At 43.1% G+C, this 15,301-nt stretch overlaps 1 protein-coding gene across 1 annotated transcript in view; it reads right to left on the bottom strand.

Annotated features, from left to right (window-relative positions):
• Nucleotides 1–4,164: 4,164 nt before the first annotated feature.
• The window catches only part of L3MBTL1 (L3MBTL histone methyl-lysine binding protein 1), a 39,068-nt gene continuing 27,931 nt past the window's right edge, over nucleotides 4,165–15,301 (bottom strand). Inside the window, exons 11-22 of the mRNA XM_035123728.3 lie at nucleotides 15,122–15,222; nucleotides 14,154–14,305; nucleotides 12,244–12,320; nucleotides 11,558–11,643; nucleotides 10,987–11,097; nucleotides 10,627–10,741; nucleotides 9,874–9,970; nucleotides 8,765–8,962; nucleotides 7,992–8,038; nucleotides 6,285–6,442; nucleotides 5,792–5,854; nucleotides 4,165–5,121 (exon numbers count right to left, since the gene is read on the bottom strand). Coding sequence (XP_034979619.2) covers nucleotides 4,987–5,121; nucleotides 5,792–5,854; nucleotides 6,285–6,442; nucleotides 7,992–8,038; nucleotides 8,765–8,962; nucleotides 9,874–9,970; nucleotides 10,627–10,741; nucleotides 10,987–11,097; nucleotides 11,558–11,643; nucleotides 12,244–12,320; nucleotides 14,154–14,305; nucleotides 15,122–15,222 — 1,340 coding nt within the window. The 3' untranslated portion in view covers nucleotides 4,165–4,986. The remainder of the gene's footprint in view (nucleotides 5,122–5,791; nucleotides 5,855–6,284; nucleotides 6,443–7,991; nucleotides 8,039–8,764; nucleotides 8,963–9,873; nucleotides 9,971–10,626; nucleotides 10,742–10,986; nucleotides 11,098–11,557; nucleotides 11,644–12,243; nucleotides 12,321–14,153; nucleotides 14,306–15,121; nucleotides 15,223–15,301) is intronic.

The following is a 15,301-nucleotide window of genomic DNA, read 5'->3' as shown; positions in this document are numbered from 1 at the left end:
TCCTGCCATACACACTAGCCTTTACCATATTGTGAATTGATTCTTTATAATGTAATGTGTTTTTAACAAATACAAAACAAAACCCAGAGGTTATGCGGTCCCTGCTCTATACCCCTCCACGGTACAACTCAGCCATGATTCAGTGTAAGTTTAGGTGTGCTTCAACCCATGGATTTTCACGGATTAAGAAGCTAGTGTCCTCAACACAAGGATCCCTCTGCAAACAAGTAATTCTAATGTCTTTCTCCCAGATTTTCTGGCTTGATCTTTTATGAAACCTGATGTTCCATATCACAGAGTGACTCCAGAATTAGTGTCAAGATTTTACTGATTCCCACCAGTTATTAACAAGAACAGGGATCTAAATCTCTTGATGGGCTACATAAATCATTCCAGCAACAGCAATGCAAAGAATAATTAGAAGAGATCTCTGTGCAGCACCCTTGTGAAATCATTGTAACCTTTACTCTGTATAATCATAACTCAGTATATTGCCATTAGCAAATGGGGGGTGCTCCTTGGCCCCTGGGATTGGTGCCTGGCTGATTGTCTCACTTGGTCTTAGAAGAAATGACCTCAAGCCTACTAAGGAGGAATTGACTAGCATACAAGTACAGAACCTGAGGACTCATGGGAGTATTCCGCTCAGGAGACATTTTAGCTGCCATTAGCTCCCCACAAAAAGGAGCTATTATTTAGATTCTTGAGACAAAATAACTCCTAGTCTTTCAGCTCATAATTCTACTGACAACAGTAGTGCCAGAGCGGGAAATGGCCTACTGAGGTGAGGTTCTAAGAACCAGTCTGGTGCTTCTCTTAGTTCTCCAGTATTCCTAAACATAAGAAAAACAACAAATGGAACTGGACATACAAGCAGTATAAAATGGGCTGCCTTATATATTGCAAGATCCATCTAGAGTTCTGCCATCTGTTCAGATTGGCAGAAGCTCTCTAGGGCCTCTGGCCGAGGTCTTCATCAGCCCTGCCACTTGGAGGTGCCAAAGGTTTCAAGACAGAATCTGTCGAGGTCCAGGCTGCCTCCTCTCTCTCTGACACTCGCTTCCTTTCTGAGCAAATGCTTGGCAGCAACATGTGCAGAAATAGCAATGAGCAAACACAGAAAAGGTAGTTTCATTTTAGCCCTCTCTCACATACATGCACACATTGGGGTTTGCAGGTGAAACTCGAAAAACTAGAATATCGTCGAAAAGTGCATTTATTTCAGTAATGCGACTTAAAAGGTGAAAAACCAATATATGAGATAGATGCATGACATGCAAAGCAAGATATGTCAAGCCTTTATTTGTTGTAATTGTTATTATTTGTCATTAGGCAGGTCAATTATAAATGGAATGTAATTAATGAAATGTAATAGTGATGTTTATTTTCGTATTATTGTAACTCTTTGTTTTATTACTGTGGAATTTCCAAAAGAAAGCATTTGTAAAAATAAAAATAAAAATAAAAAATAAAAAGTTGCATTACTGAAATAAATGCACTTTTTGACGATATTCTAATTTTCTAAGTTTCACCTGTAACTTTGGTTTCTTTATACCAGGGGTAGCCAATATGATGCCCTCCAGGTGTTCTGGACTCCAGCTCCCATCTTCCCTGATGGTTGGCCATGCTGTCTAGGACTGATGGGAGTTCGAGTCCAAAACATCTGGAGGGCATCATATTGGCTACCTTTGCTTTACATCAAATATAAGGTTCCAACCATATTATAGCAGGAAATATCCCTTAGCCATCTGTGCAATTGCCTCAGAAGGACAAGAAGTATGAGGTTGCACACCTACGACAGTAGATGAATGGGAATGGGTGGTGAGGGCTGGAGTTACTTAAAAGTGTGCATATTCCTTACAACTAAAATAATTGTTTCTGTCTCCCACACATACATACAGAAAAACACAAGCACACAGTATTAGATTGCACATTCTACACACTTCCAATTAAGGATAATTTTCTTCTCTGGAGGAACTTGGGGTCAATGGAAGCAGTGCACTATCTAGACTCCATTCCTGGTGCAAATCAAGTTCAACTTGCTCAGTAGCCAGCATGACAGAGTGGGGAAATGGGATTCAGTGTGAAACCTAGGACAGATTATGTGCCCAAATCCAAAAGCCTACATGAATAACCATTTGGCACCGAGGACCTCAAGGGGCCACCTGTTGCAGTTCAGCGTACAAGACCCATCAGAAAATTACATTTCACCTGAGCCAAACAACATAGGCTCAAACCTTTGAAGAGGCAGAGAGGCAAACTGGCCCATCAAGTGTCTCAAAATGACATAAAAGAAGCCATTTTCTTGATGGCTATAGTTCCAGTAGGACAATAGCAAAGATGGCCTCAACACCATTAAGCACTTCCTGTTTCTTTCAAGTGACCTTAACAGCACCTAAAGACCTCTGCTTAGCAGAGTGTGTCCCGAACCAGTCATATTCCTCCTCATCCAGTTTTAAATTCAGAGACAAACACCTTGCAACTCCCAGCAATCCATCCACTGAGTTGGCAAAGTCCCTGTCTCAAATACAAGAGGAATGTATACATAACTGGAGATTTAAAATTAATGTTAATAAGAACATTCATAATAAGAATGTTAGTGATACAAAATCTTGCTTGGTAGGACTTGTTTCCTACACATATGCTGGCTGATCTTTATATAAGCAGCTAAAACAGCAAACTGGACATTTATTTATTTATTTTTAAAAGGGGGAAGTTTTCCTCTTAAAACCCGCCAAGAATCACCTGGGCACGTCAAGTGGTTCTTTCCTTCTTCATCTTTCCTGGTTGACTAAAAAGAGCACCTCTTTGGATATGGGGATAGTTTGGCACCATCCAGCAGCATGATTTGATTCAAAAATGAAAAATGTCCTTTTCCCCAGTAATCTGCCTCCTAACAAGCAAACAGAAGGGGGAGTCAAAGGAAAGATATTTCGCAATCAGCAGGAAACTTGCTAAAAAAAGAAATGTTTGCCATGAGAGAGAGAGAAATCAAGATATAAATTTATCTTGGAACAGCAAGCAGCCAGCAGTTAAAAAAGAAACCTAAATAGTGATCAAGTATTCAATAATATCAGAGTCAAAATGCTGCATTTCCATGGGAAGCTTAGCATGAATTTGACCCAAACATTAGAAAGTGGGCTTCGCAGACCACACTGATATTATACATGCTGCTGGTGTATGTATGGTTAAGAAACTTTAGACTTTCCTTCACAGACTTAAGGGAGACCAAAAAAACCCCCTTAAGTTGGTCTTAAGGAGGTTCATACACTAAGAAATACACTAAGAATGCTTTGTAGCAAATGGGAAGAGCGTTGGATTTGGGTCTAAGAGACCTAGATCCAAATCACTGCTTGTGTATGGAAGCCTTCAATCAAAATTTATTACATGGGACCACCGTCAAGTGAGATAGCTGATGGAGAATGGAGTGGAAAAGGTCCAGAATTAAATCCAGGACTGCTGAAATTAGAAGGGATTCCCCAACTCTATAGGACCATTCCAAGATATTTTGGCACTGGAGGTGGAAAATTCATATGGCTCTCCAACCTCCATCAAACAAACAAGAATACATTAGCAGGATAGTAGCTGTCCTTTAACGGCATTCAGAAGTCTGCCGCCTGAGGCCAGTTCCTCACTATCTAAGGGTAGAACTGATGTTGCAACCTGAGCCTTTTTGTCACATGGCTACACTATAGGGAAAGTAGCTCATCAGAACAACCTCTGTCCTTGCTTCATTAGTCAACATCAAGGGGGCACAGGGGGAAAAAACCCATGTGGTCAACAGCTTAATTATTTTCAAAAGCTTGAAAGCTCAGGCTCACATTGTATCCATATGGTAAAAAACTTTTTTTTAAAGCCAGCTTCTTGTTTTCAAGGGACACAGTCAAGCAGCTGAATGTAAACATTTGGCACACACTGAACTAAATATGGATTGATGGGGCACAGCTGACATGTCCAGAACGAAGAAATTAAGAATGGCTGCGTTGTACAGAATCTGTTTTCTTTTTCTCATACAATGCAGCACCCGCCAGGTCAGAACGACGTTAGCTGGCTATTCCTAACAGCAGTCACTCCTCCCATGGATCAGAAGAATGCTTTTGCTTGAAGTACTAATGTTGCTAGTTCACTTGTTTTCTGTGACACTCTGCTCCCACACATTTTTTTGTATTAAAAAGAAAAAATTGCTTGAAGTGCGCTTTGCAGAAGGAACAGAAGTTAAACCAAGGAACATTATTACATGATCTTCTTTGTTTCTCTCATCCTCCATGAGTAGCATGGCAATATTACAAGTCTAAAAATTCTGAGCACCAATTTTTTTCCTTTTTTTTTTTTTGCAACAGCAGCAATGACTCCAGAATTGTTAGGATGGATTCCTTCATCAATAATGTACTTAGTCCTGTGGCCTGTCTTGGAAGGACCAACATTTAGTGCTTCAGCCAGTCCCTGGATATATTGTAGATACTCTGCCCCTTGTGAAGTTCACGATCGAATCCCTGATGATTAAAAAGACTGACTTTTGCCCTGAAACATCAGAGGTGCTTCCCAGTGCGTGCTGCCATTTGGTGATCACGCCAGTAATCCATTTGTAGATATTTTCCTCTTCTGCTTCATGTGAATCCAGGCACACTTTATAATGTAAGAACCTGGGCAGCTGAGCAAGTTAAATTCAAGGCAGGTTAAATCCGATAGCAAACCAAATCTCCAAATTCCTGTTGTGTGTGCCTTTAAAACCATCAGGAGAATAGGGTCTGTGAGATTGGGCAGGTCAGTGCTGGAGCTCCACTGCTAGACAGGATCAGGGCAGTATTTGGAAAGGCTGGCTGGAGGAAGACAGACAGGGAATGGATTTGGCATGTAAACAAAGACGAAGACTCAAAGAGAGAGCAAGTTGGCAGGATTTTACAGCTGCAGCAGCCAGGAAGGTCTCTACTCTGCCGAGACAGAGAGTTTGGCAGCTCCCACGTGGGAGAAAAGTCAAAGGGTGGTTCACTTCAAGGTATCATCAGCATTTTTGAACATGAGGATAGCATTGTAGATTTTAAGTGCTGGTCCAAGTTTGACGCTCATGATCTTCACAATGTCAGTCTGAGTCAGCAGAAGGAATGCCTCTCCATCAATCATCTGGGGAGGAAAAGAGAGACGGTTGAAGGTGCCTGCTTCTCTCTCATGCAAGTGTACACATAGCAAGGATGTTATGCAACAGTGTTTTCATTGCTGGATTCTGCTGAGTGATTTTATTGTATGGAACCTTTCAGAATGTATGATACTCATTCATAAAACTCATTGCTTTGTAGCTATATAGTGGAAGGAGTCACTAGGCCTCCTGCTATCCTCTCTCTGGACCAGCTCTCCTCTCCTGCTTGCTGTGGGCCAAAACTAAATCATGTTTGATACAAGAGGTAGGAGAGTGGCTTTGTCCCCAGGAAGGTGGTTGTCATGTAACTCTCAGCCAGACCAACAGGAAAAGGCTCCTGATGGTTTTGCCTGTTTGTACAATTCCTGACTGTGATCCTCATGGTGCTATTATATATGTTTGCACATGAAAATATGGAATTTACTTCACAGATGTCAGATATTTAAAATGTTAGCCACAATGTATCAATCCCATCTCTTTTGGTTTTATCTCTGAGGAAATGGAACAGAGGGGAAACTATATACCAAACAGGATGCGGTGTTGCCAGGATTGGCTTCTAGGACCAGCCTGCAATTGATGGTTCTACCACTGCATCATTCTCCAAATACCAATGGAATTTCCACTCCAAGAGACTATGTCCCAATCCCATATCTTTACCTCGTCCTTGAAGAGTTTTGCTTGGTCCTCACAACCTGTCAGTGTCTGTACGAAGCTGAAGACCTTTGCAGAAAAGACACAACAGGAAATAACTTAGGGAATGGAAACAAGCACTTCCCTTTCTCTCTCTGCCCCCACTGCCTTTCAGAGAAAACCTATGAATTATTACCATTGATTGAATTTGTTAGTCACCATTTTTTTGCCCAGGGCAACCCAAAACAACTTACAACCAAACCAACCGCAAAACCAGACTCCCAAATGTTCCAGATGGTTTTATTTAATCTGGCCTTTGTATAAAAATCATGTTATTGTGCATTCTGGTGCTGCTTAAAATTCCTGTTCCATTTTGTTTGTCTTTTTTGGGGGGGGCTGCATTTTTTACTTTGCTTTGTATTATATACTGATGTGAAATAAGGCATCTCGTGTATGTTTTGTTTACAAAGTGGGGTCGAAATAATCAACAGTAATGATAACGGCAAGAGGAATTGCTCACCTCATCAATGGTCCACTTGGCTACAGTAGATGCTGTGATCCCAGCCACTCCAGGCAGAAGCTTACAGTGCTGTTCCCAGCAGAGGGAGAGGGAACGGTCTGGGTGCGCTGACAAGGCTGACATAAAGAGAGACTGGTGCATATTGTCTGAAGAAATAGCTGGCAATGACATTCAAAGCATCAAGTCAGGCTAACACGCAAAGAAAGATGCCCTTCCTCCTCCCCTTCTCTTAGAGCTTATGCTAATAACGTCTGAATGATTTGTGAAGCCTGGAAGAGATTCAGGGCCAAGCAGGACCTAACAGCACAGCAGCAAACCCATGTGTTAAAAGCTAGGCTTCCTGCAAAATAAATCCATGGAAGCGGTGCATGAGTGAAGCTAAATCCTTCCAATGCCTGTGCTCTGTGTCCAGGGCCGGATTTAGGTTTGATGAGGCCCTAAGCTACTGAAGGTAATGGGGCCCTTTATATGTCCAGCTGTCCTTTGTCAACAACACATTGTCACTGTTTTTTTGTGTTGAATATATGCTATATGGTAATTTATGGACCTAATATACCTATTAGGTCCATAAATTACCATATAGCATATATTCAACACAAAAAACAGTGACAATTGCACTAAAGCCATTTGCACATGCAGAATGTAGGCACCCTGTATATGGAAATGAGCAAACCAGTGATATTTGAGGGAGCAGGCAGGGCCCATGACTTAAATCATAGGAGCCTACACAACACAAAACACTGTTGCTGTATGTAGGTTTTATTTTATTTGTTTTTAATCTTATATTTTGGAAATGTACATCCAGTTCTTTCCCCTTTGATTTTTTTTTGGGGGGCCCCAAGAGAGTGGGGCCCTAAGCTATAGCCTGTTTAGCTTATACGTAAATCCAGCAATGTCCATGTCACAGAATCACTGCACCCCAGCTGGGCTTCCTTCCTTCCTTCTTTTCCTCCTGGTTCTGCTCCATCCATCCAGGCCGATTTGCAACCCTTTCAGGGATGTGCATCTAGGCACTTATTTAAACTGCAACCTAAATGTGCATGTGGCTGGCTAGAAATTGTTCAACTTTTGCTCCCATAATCCCCAGCCAGCTCAGCAAATGGGCAGGGATGAGGGAAGTCATCCAACATCACCTGAAGGGCCACAGGTTCCCCAACCCCGGCATAGACAATCATATGAAGTAGGACTTAAGGAACCTATCAGGAATCACCATCTGGTTGTTGGGAGAAGCCTTCCTGGAAACTGCCCAGGCTGACAGCTTTTAGCACTGAAAAGGATGCAGTGCAAAGGGCTAAGGGAGAGGTGGCTTGCAGAGATGTGGGTGCAAGCTTTTGGCTTACAGAAGTCCTAGAAGCATCTCAGTAGCATCTTAACCCTTCTCACATTCCATTTTAGGAAGATTTTAGTCACTGCTGATACGCACAGTCATCTAAACAGCATAAACATGCATTTATGCGGGAAGCAACAATCCGTTTCTTAACAAAGATACTGATCAAAATGTAAAATACAAATCATATTTAAAATGCACGTCTTAGGTGTGTTGTTTCTAATTTAAACTGCAATCTATACAGTATATATTTTTTACTGAAAAGTGCATTTTGTCCATTTGTTAAGGATCTAAAAAGAGCCCTGTTGTATTGTCTGTCCACCTTTTAACACACTCTTATAGGAGGAGCTCTTTCTTTGCCAGAGATAATATGCCCTTACTTTGGAAGTCTTCCTGCTGGATTTTCCGGTATTTCGGAGGTCGTCCCCTAGAGAAATAAATCAAGCTTCATCTTCAAAATGGACAGATTGAAAGATGACAAGTTATGGTAAACTCCATTTACTGAACCCTGGTTCACACATCTTTTTAAGGTCAGGGGAGAATTGTCTGAACCAGGCCTCTGTATGTCAAGGCATTTGCAGATATAGGGCTGGATTCAGTTCCATTAGCAGAAGCTAGTCCAGTGGGGCTCAGCCCCATCTTTCCTCCCCAGCACCTCTCCCAAATCCACTCTGAAAGGTTGAAAGAACCCGCAGAACAGCTTGGGGGGCGGAAATCTTGTGCTGATGGGAACAAGCCTTTTAGCACTATGTTGAGTTCCACCCTGAAGCATGTCAGTAGGCTAGTTTCTACACACAATCACACACCCATCTCTAGCCTCCCAGCAAGCAAGCAAGAGGTGTTATTGGAATTCAAGGACACATCCTACCTAGGGGGAAACAAGGAGGGTGTAAAACAGGGCTAGTAGGGGGCGTGGCCTGGGGAACAACATGGTCCAGACAGAGAAGTGTGGAGTGGGGGGCTTGCCTTTGGTTTGTGCACCAGAGGTTCCCCAAACTTGCTATAGATATGGAGGGGTAATATAAAATGGCTAAGTTCTATGGAGCATCCACACACAGAGCAAAGAAGAGAAAAACATTTCACTTGCATGTGATAATACACTAATCTCAGGGTGGAAGTCCATGTGTATCACTAGGACCAGCTTCCTTCTTACCTTCCATGGTGCCGTGATTTCTTCCGCTGAGAGAAGCCGATCAAGTTCCTCTTTCGGATGGAGTTTTCTGTGTCTGAGAGATCTGCCTTCATTCTTCCCTGGTTCTTCTCTGCCAGGGGGCACCCTGAGATGCAGTAATGTGCTGTAAATCTCCCGGTCACATGACCTGAGCCATCGCAACCGGGGGTTGGACACTTCCTGGAGAACAGGAGAAGCAGAAAGGAGTGCTTAGTTCTGAGTATGGTTGACAGCTGTCGCATATAGGGGCAGATGCCACAAAAGACACAACCGCATCCAACCTCCGATCTATCAAGCCAAATGCAACCTAACAACAATGTACTGTATCTCCCCAGGGATCATGGAGCTCTCGCAGCCCAGACTTTGAGTTTTTCAGAAAGCTATAAAGCTTAATTAGAACCCCTTGTTTGTCTGCGTTTCAGGCCTTGAGAATGCAAAATCTGAGTTTTCTTACCCTTTATCTTTGAATGGTGTTAACATAGCCCAGGCTTTGAGTTTTTTTAGAAAGCTATATAGCTTAATTTGAATCCCCTTTTTTGCCTGCATCTTAGGCCTTGAATATGCAAAATTAGTGTTTCCTTACTCTTGATTTTTGAATGATGCTTATTGAAAATACAGTCCTTTCAATTTCCTTCTGAGGAAACTGTTAATCGCAGTGAAACGAGGTTGTAGCCAGCATCCCGTTAAGGCTTTGATTATTTTCGTTAACTATTTCTATATCAGTCGTTACTATTAGTTTTCTGATATCCTTAGCTCCTTATATATTTTTATTTTTTCCGATTACCTCTCGTTTCAGGGAATTTCACAATATATTTGTTTCTGTTAAATTTGGTTTCTATTTACGTATGTGGCCGTGACTGTCTTTTCTGCTACCAGCTTCCACACATGGCTGGTGGATACAGTCTTGGTGAGCCACAAGTTGTGCAGGTGTAGCACAATTAACTTACTTTGACAACACATATTCCAGGTAAGCTGCATGGGCCACCACAGTACTTGTTTCCTTGGCTATGGGTAGTGGGAACCTGGGGAATGCAGCCTACAGCAGTAGACTTAGCGATGAGTTCCCTCTGTACCTTATGGCAAGAGCTCACCTGTGAAAGCTGTATTTGGAACTCTTGGTGGTGGGGAGGGTCTTGCAGGCCAAAGTTGGACAGCTCCCATTGGCAGAAGAGACAGGTTCCTTTGGCCCTGCACAAGAAGGGGAGAAAAAAAAGATCCAGATTAAGATTTCTAGAGGAAGGACATCTGCTTTGCATTCAGAAAGATCCCTGGTTCAATCCGCAACATCTCCACATAGGATTAGGAATGTCCCTTGTCTGAAACCCTGGACAACCACCAAGACGGTCATAGGCATCCTTCAAACACCACTTTAAACCATAGCTCAACTGTGCCTTAAAGGTGAATGCATGCTATGGATTTCATGAAAGAGGAAATGTTCAGTCTGAAAATTACCTCCCACTTTCATTGCTCCTGACACACTGCTGGAACCATTGGTTTAGCATTATGTTCAAAACTGGTTGCATGTTTTGCTTCTCTCCAAACCAAGAGCTATAACCATGGTCTGTTATTGGCTTACCACTCATAGCTTGTTGGGGAGAAACAAACCAAAAGTCTGCTTTGGATGTAACACTAAGCCAAACCATGGCTTAACTCCCAGCAGTGTGGCAGCAGTGAGACCAGAGGAGAAGTGCCCACTATTTTTAACAGTGTGACCAATACACTTTAAACTGTGGTTTTAAAATTGATGTGTGAGCTAGGCTTTGGGGACCTGAGTTTGCTACTGCTGCTATATGCTAAACAGAGCTGCAGCGAACGCTTGCACCATGCACAATATTTGTCCTTACTGAGAGGAGGCTGCAGTGGATGCCCAGTTTTTGAGCACCACCCCACCGGGTGAATGTCTGGGTGGTCCGAGTCTATCCAGAAATCGTAGACATGGCTCCAGCCATCAAAATGGATCTGTAGGGCACAAATCAACAGGTTACCATTAGACTTAGAAATCCATCTCCTGAGCATTAAACCAGCATGGAGGACGGCAACAAGCATGTTCGGAGACACACATGCATCCAGGGCTGCTTCTTCAATGTTATATCAGAAGATTTGCTCTTGCTTCCAATGTAGACCAACCACCCCTATTAAGAACTGGCCCTATATTTCAGTGATTCACTAATAAGGTATAAGCACTGAGCAAGGAAGAAACTCACCTTTACCCTGTAGTCTTCTACATCTTCCACACAGGCTGCTCGGATCAGGGAGGGAGTTCTTCGGTCCACTGCCTCCAACCTCATGTTGATCAGGAAGCCGTGGGGCTGCCTCTGGAGTGGGAAGAGAATGGGGTGGTTGGAACAGTTATCTATCCATCCATATCTGCAGAGCGATGGACTTGAAATGTTTACTAGTTTGGCACAATGCCAAGTGTGTGAAGCCTTGCAGATTGCTAAAATTAAACCTGAATTCAACCCGGCTGGATTAGACTCCCACACTAGCCAATCAAATGCTTATTGGAAACTCAGAGGCAGGACATGAGCCCAATAGCACTCTCCTGCTTGGGATCCTTAGCAACCGATATTGAGAGGCATACTGCTTCCAATACTGGAGGTAACAGACCCATCATGAGGCGTAGCCACTGAGAGCCCTAACCTTTGTGTAAAGTTGCATTGTGAGCATTTGCACGGGACATGCATCAAGGTCAGATTCCTCGCCTGTACCCATTTCACCACCATTGCCACAACCCTTCCTGGAAATGTTTGCTTATGTATGGTAGAGACTACTCACCACTTTAAAGGCCCAAGTTGGCACCGCAGAAGCACCTGTTTCCGCCAAGTATTTTTCCCAGCTGAAGTTCTCAGGATCAGGGTAGTCTGGAAATGAAAGGGTCTGCCAGATGACAGGCTTTTGCTAGAGAGAATCCTTCACTAGTTGCAATAAGCTCTCAGGAACTCAAGATGGCCAGTATTAGCTGTGTGCAAATCACTGGCCTATATAGTGGGTTCCCCCGCAATGTTTGTCCACCCCACGGCTTTCAGCCCGTCATGCTCTACAAAGGTAGGCTTTACAACTGATTTATGGAATGTTCTGCTCTATTTCTAAATGAAGTTTAAGAAATAAGCAATACACCGATGGGAACGCAGGCACCAGCCCAAAGGCACCTGCTTTAAAATCGGCCATGAACTGAATAATCATAGGATTTTTGAGAGATTGTTCTAACTCTGCTCCAGCAAATCCTGCGCTGACATCCATTTCAGCAAAGACTTTCAGCTGCTTTACTTTTTCTGATGTGGAGATCATGTCCACATGGATGTGTAGTTTGTGTGAATATTACCGTGAGTTTCTAGGTGGTCAAAAACTTTAAAAACGTGCAATTGATAACAGTACCAAGCAATATGGCCCAATGGGCATGTCTTGTGTGGTGTGGAAGCAGCTGCAGTAAGAAGCAGAACAGACAACAATTGTGTATTCACCTTGTGGAGGAGTGAGGGGCTTCCCATGTTCCTGACACCAACCAACCGGGTGGATGTAGGGACTGCTGGGGTCACACCTGCAATACAAATAGTGGAAGGGGAGAAATTTGATTAAATCTGCATTTAAAGGCAAAGCTACCAAATGTACACTTTCCAAAAGAATATGCAAACTGAAACACAGTCATCCTTCAAAGTGCAAACTGCTCCAAATTTTGATATGCAGTTCTCCAGCCAAGTAGTGTGTACAAAAATGCATCCGCTAGGGTAAAGTGTGCATATAAATGCCTATATTGGTGACAATGAGATACAAAAACACATTATACTGGGGAAATTGCTTTGCACTATTACATGTGTTAGGCAAAATACAGGAAAGAGTCGATTCAGAAAAATCTCACTAAAATGGCAGAGAATTTTCATTAGGTCTTTTTTAAAAAAAATTGCAAATTGATACAGAAATACAGAGAAATGAACTTAAGATGGGGGGAAAGGAGAAAGCGAGAAAGCCGAGAATGACAGATCCATCCATCCATCCAAAAATGCAAATAAGATTAGTTATGTAGCATGAGCACAACACACACTTGCTAGCAAGGCAATATATTTGGAAAGAGGGCAGCTGTTGAAAAAGAGGCCCAAAATATTGACACAAAAGTGGAACTTTTAAAAAGCCCACTCCCTCACCACCTGGAACAAAACAAGTAAAGAGGTTTTATGTTATAGGAGGTTTATTTGCTGATGTTGATTTATACTATTTATAACCTTTAATATATATATTTTTATTATACTTTCTAGTCATTGGCTGTGTGACGGGGTGGAATCACAGATCTGCCCTCCCAAAACCGGTGTCACTAGGTAAAGGACCCCTGGATGGTTAAGTCCAGTCAAAGGCGACTATGGGGTGCAGCGCTCATCTCACTTCAGTCCAAGGGAGCCGGCGTTTGTCCACAGACAGCTTTCTGGGTCATGTGGCCAGCTTCTGGCGCAACAGGACACCGTGACGAGCGCCAGAGTGCACAGAAAAGCCGTTTACCTTCCCGTCGCAGCAGTACCGGTACCTATTTATCTACTTGCACTGATATGCTTTTCAACTGCTAGGTCAGCAGAAGCTGGGAGAGAGCAAAGGGAGCTCATCCTGCCAGGTGGATTCAAACCGCAGACCTTCTGACTAGCAAGCCCAAGACGCTCAGTTGTTTAGACCACAGCGCCACCCGCTCCCTACTGGTGTTACTACACTTACCTGGATTGGGCTCAGGCAGGGTGGCAGTGAGGTTTGGGCTTTGCAGGCACACCCATGCCACCCTGACCTCACCTCTAACCACCAAATCTACAGTAAAGCTGGGGGCAGAGGGGTAGCTCCATGTCTCTGCCCCACAACCCAGGTCAGTGCTAGGGCTACATTAGACCACCTCTTTTTAAAGAGTTCATCAGATGCTTCCAAACCATCTTTAATGGCTCCCCCTCTCCTTAATCAACTAACTACATTATTCACGGAAATCTCAAATGCCCTAACACAGGATCAATAACGTTTGGGACAGGGGAAGTGGCACACAAATTGAGTAAGTACAAAAAGAAAAAGACCTGCAAACATTACCATTGTACAAGTTACCATGTAACAGCCGAGTCAGGGGAAAATGTGACTAATCTTTGTAAATAATAATACTAATAAACTTGGTTCCATTTCTGAACTGTTACAACCAAGATTCAAGTAAAATACAAAATGATGCTCCAAGACAGTAGACAGAGAGCATGGCTCACTGAGAGATGTGCAACCGTAACTCTCATGACAATTTCATGTTAACGTCCTTCGAAATTTCAAAAGGCTTTTCTCAGCCTAAGACTCCTCTTTCTGAGCAATCTCAGTGGGCAACACCAGTCCAAATAAAGCTGTTCTTTTCTACTCCTCTCTCACCTACCAGTAGTCATATGTGTCATCCCAGTTGTCAAAGTGCACCAAAAAGCGATTGTCCACCACATCTGTCACTGTGGCAACGCATATCAAAGAAGGATTCATGCGGTCCACCGCTTCAAGCTTCATACCCACTTGGAACCCTGTAGGAGCAGTGTTCTGAGGAAACAGAAGAAAGAAAAAACCGGGCCCTTTTCATACATACACCCATGTGCTACAATCCTGAGGTGTAGCAGTGATGTGTGAATCGCACAAACATGTGAGTGGAGCTGACTGTGCATCTATCTCACACTTCCCTCAGGGCATCAGCTAGAAAAACAACAAACAGCTATAATGCAGTATTGGCAATTTATTTAAATTCCATCAAGTAATCAATCTGCGGAAGGCCACAGTATTAATCCAATTCAATTCTTTATTCTGTTGACAGCCTTATTTTTTTACTATGGGCTCCTCCAGATAACCTGTTTACTGAACAGTTCTTCTGGTTTCCTTACACACAACTTTTGTGGAGATTAGATGATATCTAGTGTTTATTGAGCATTTGATCTGATTTGTTTGCGAGCCGTTTATATGACGATCAGCATTCATCCTGCATTCATCCTGATCTGCTTGAGGAGTGTTGACACGTCTTCCTGTTACTCATTCCTGCATTCCACACTTTTCAAGGCATATCCCTGTCACTTTCCAAGTGTTGCTGTTTTAAAGGGGGGGGGGAATTGCTGCAATGGGGCCTTAATCCACTTTAACTGCAGAAACCTTAATTTCCAGTATGCTGAAATACTGACAGTCTGGTGGGGTCCTGCATGTGCATCCATACTAAACTTACTCCTCTGAACCTGTCCAATCCTAGGGCCACGCTAATGGTGCAGGCTAGTTCCTTTTGTGTGTCGTTGTATGCAGAATTATTTCTCTTGCCACCATTTCCAGAGCACAGAGAATGGGGCTAGCTTGTAGGCAAACGGGTCAGCTACTCACACTGTCTGGAGTGAAAAAGAGGTGCTTTGGAGCAGCCTGAGCTTTGGTTATCCTCAGATAGTTGGCCCAGTTGAAATCTTCTTCCTTATAACCTAGACACCCTAAAATAAAAGAGGGGGAAAGAAGCATTTCAGTGGGTGGCCACACCTCCCTCTTTGACCTACGGAAACAAGTGAACAG

The sequence above is a fragment of the Zootoca vivipara genome, chromosome 7 (genome assembly GCF_965207765.1).
Source record: "Zootoca vivipara chromosome 7, rZooViv2.hap1.1, whole genome shotgun sequence".
NCBI lineage: Eukaryota > Metazoa > Chordata > Lepidosauria > Squamata > Lacertidae > Zootoca > Zootoca vivipara.
Note: the sequence above shows the minus strand (reverse complement) of the source record. Positions and strands in the feature narration are given on the sequence as shown.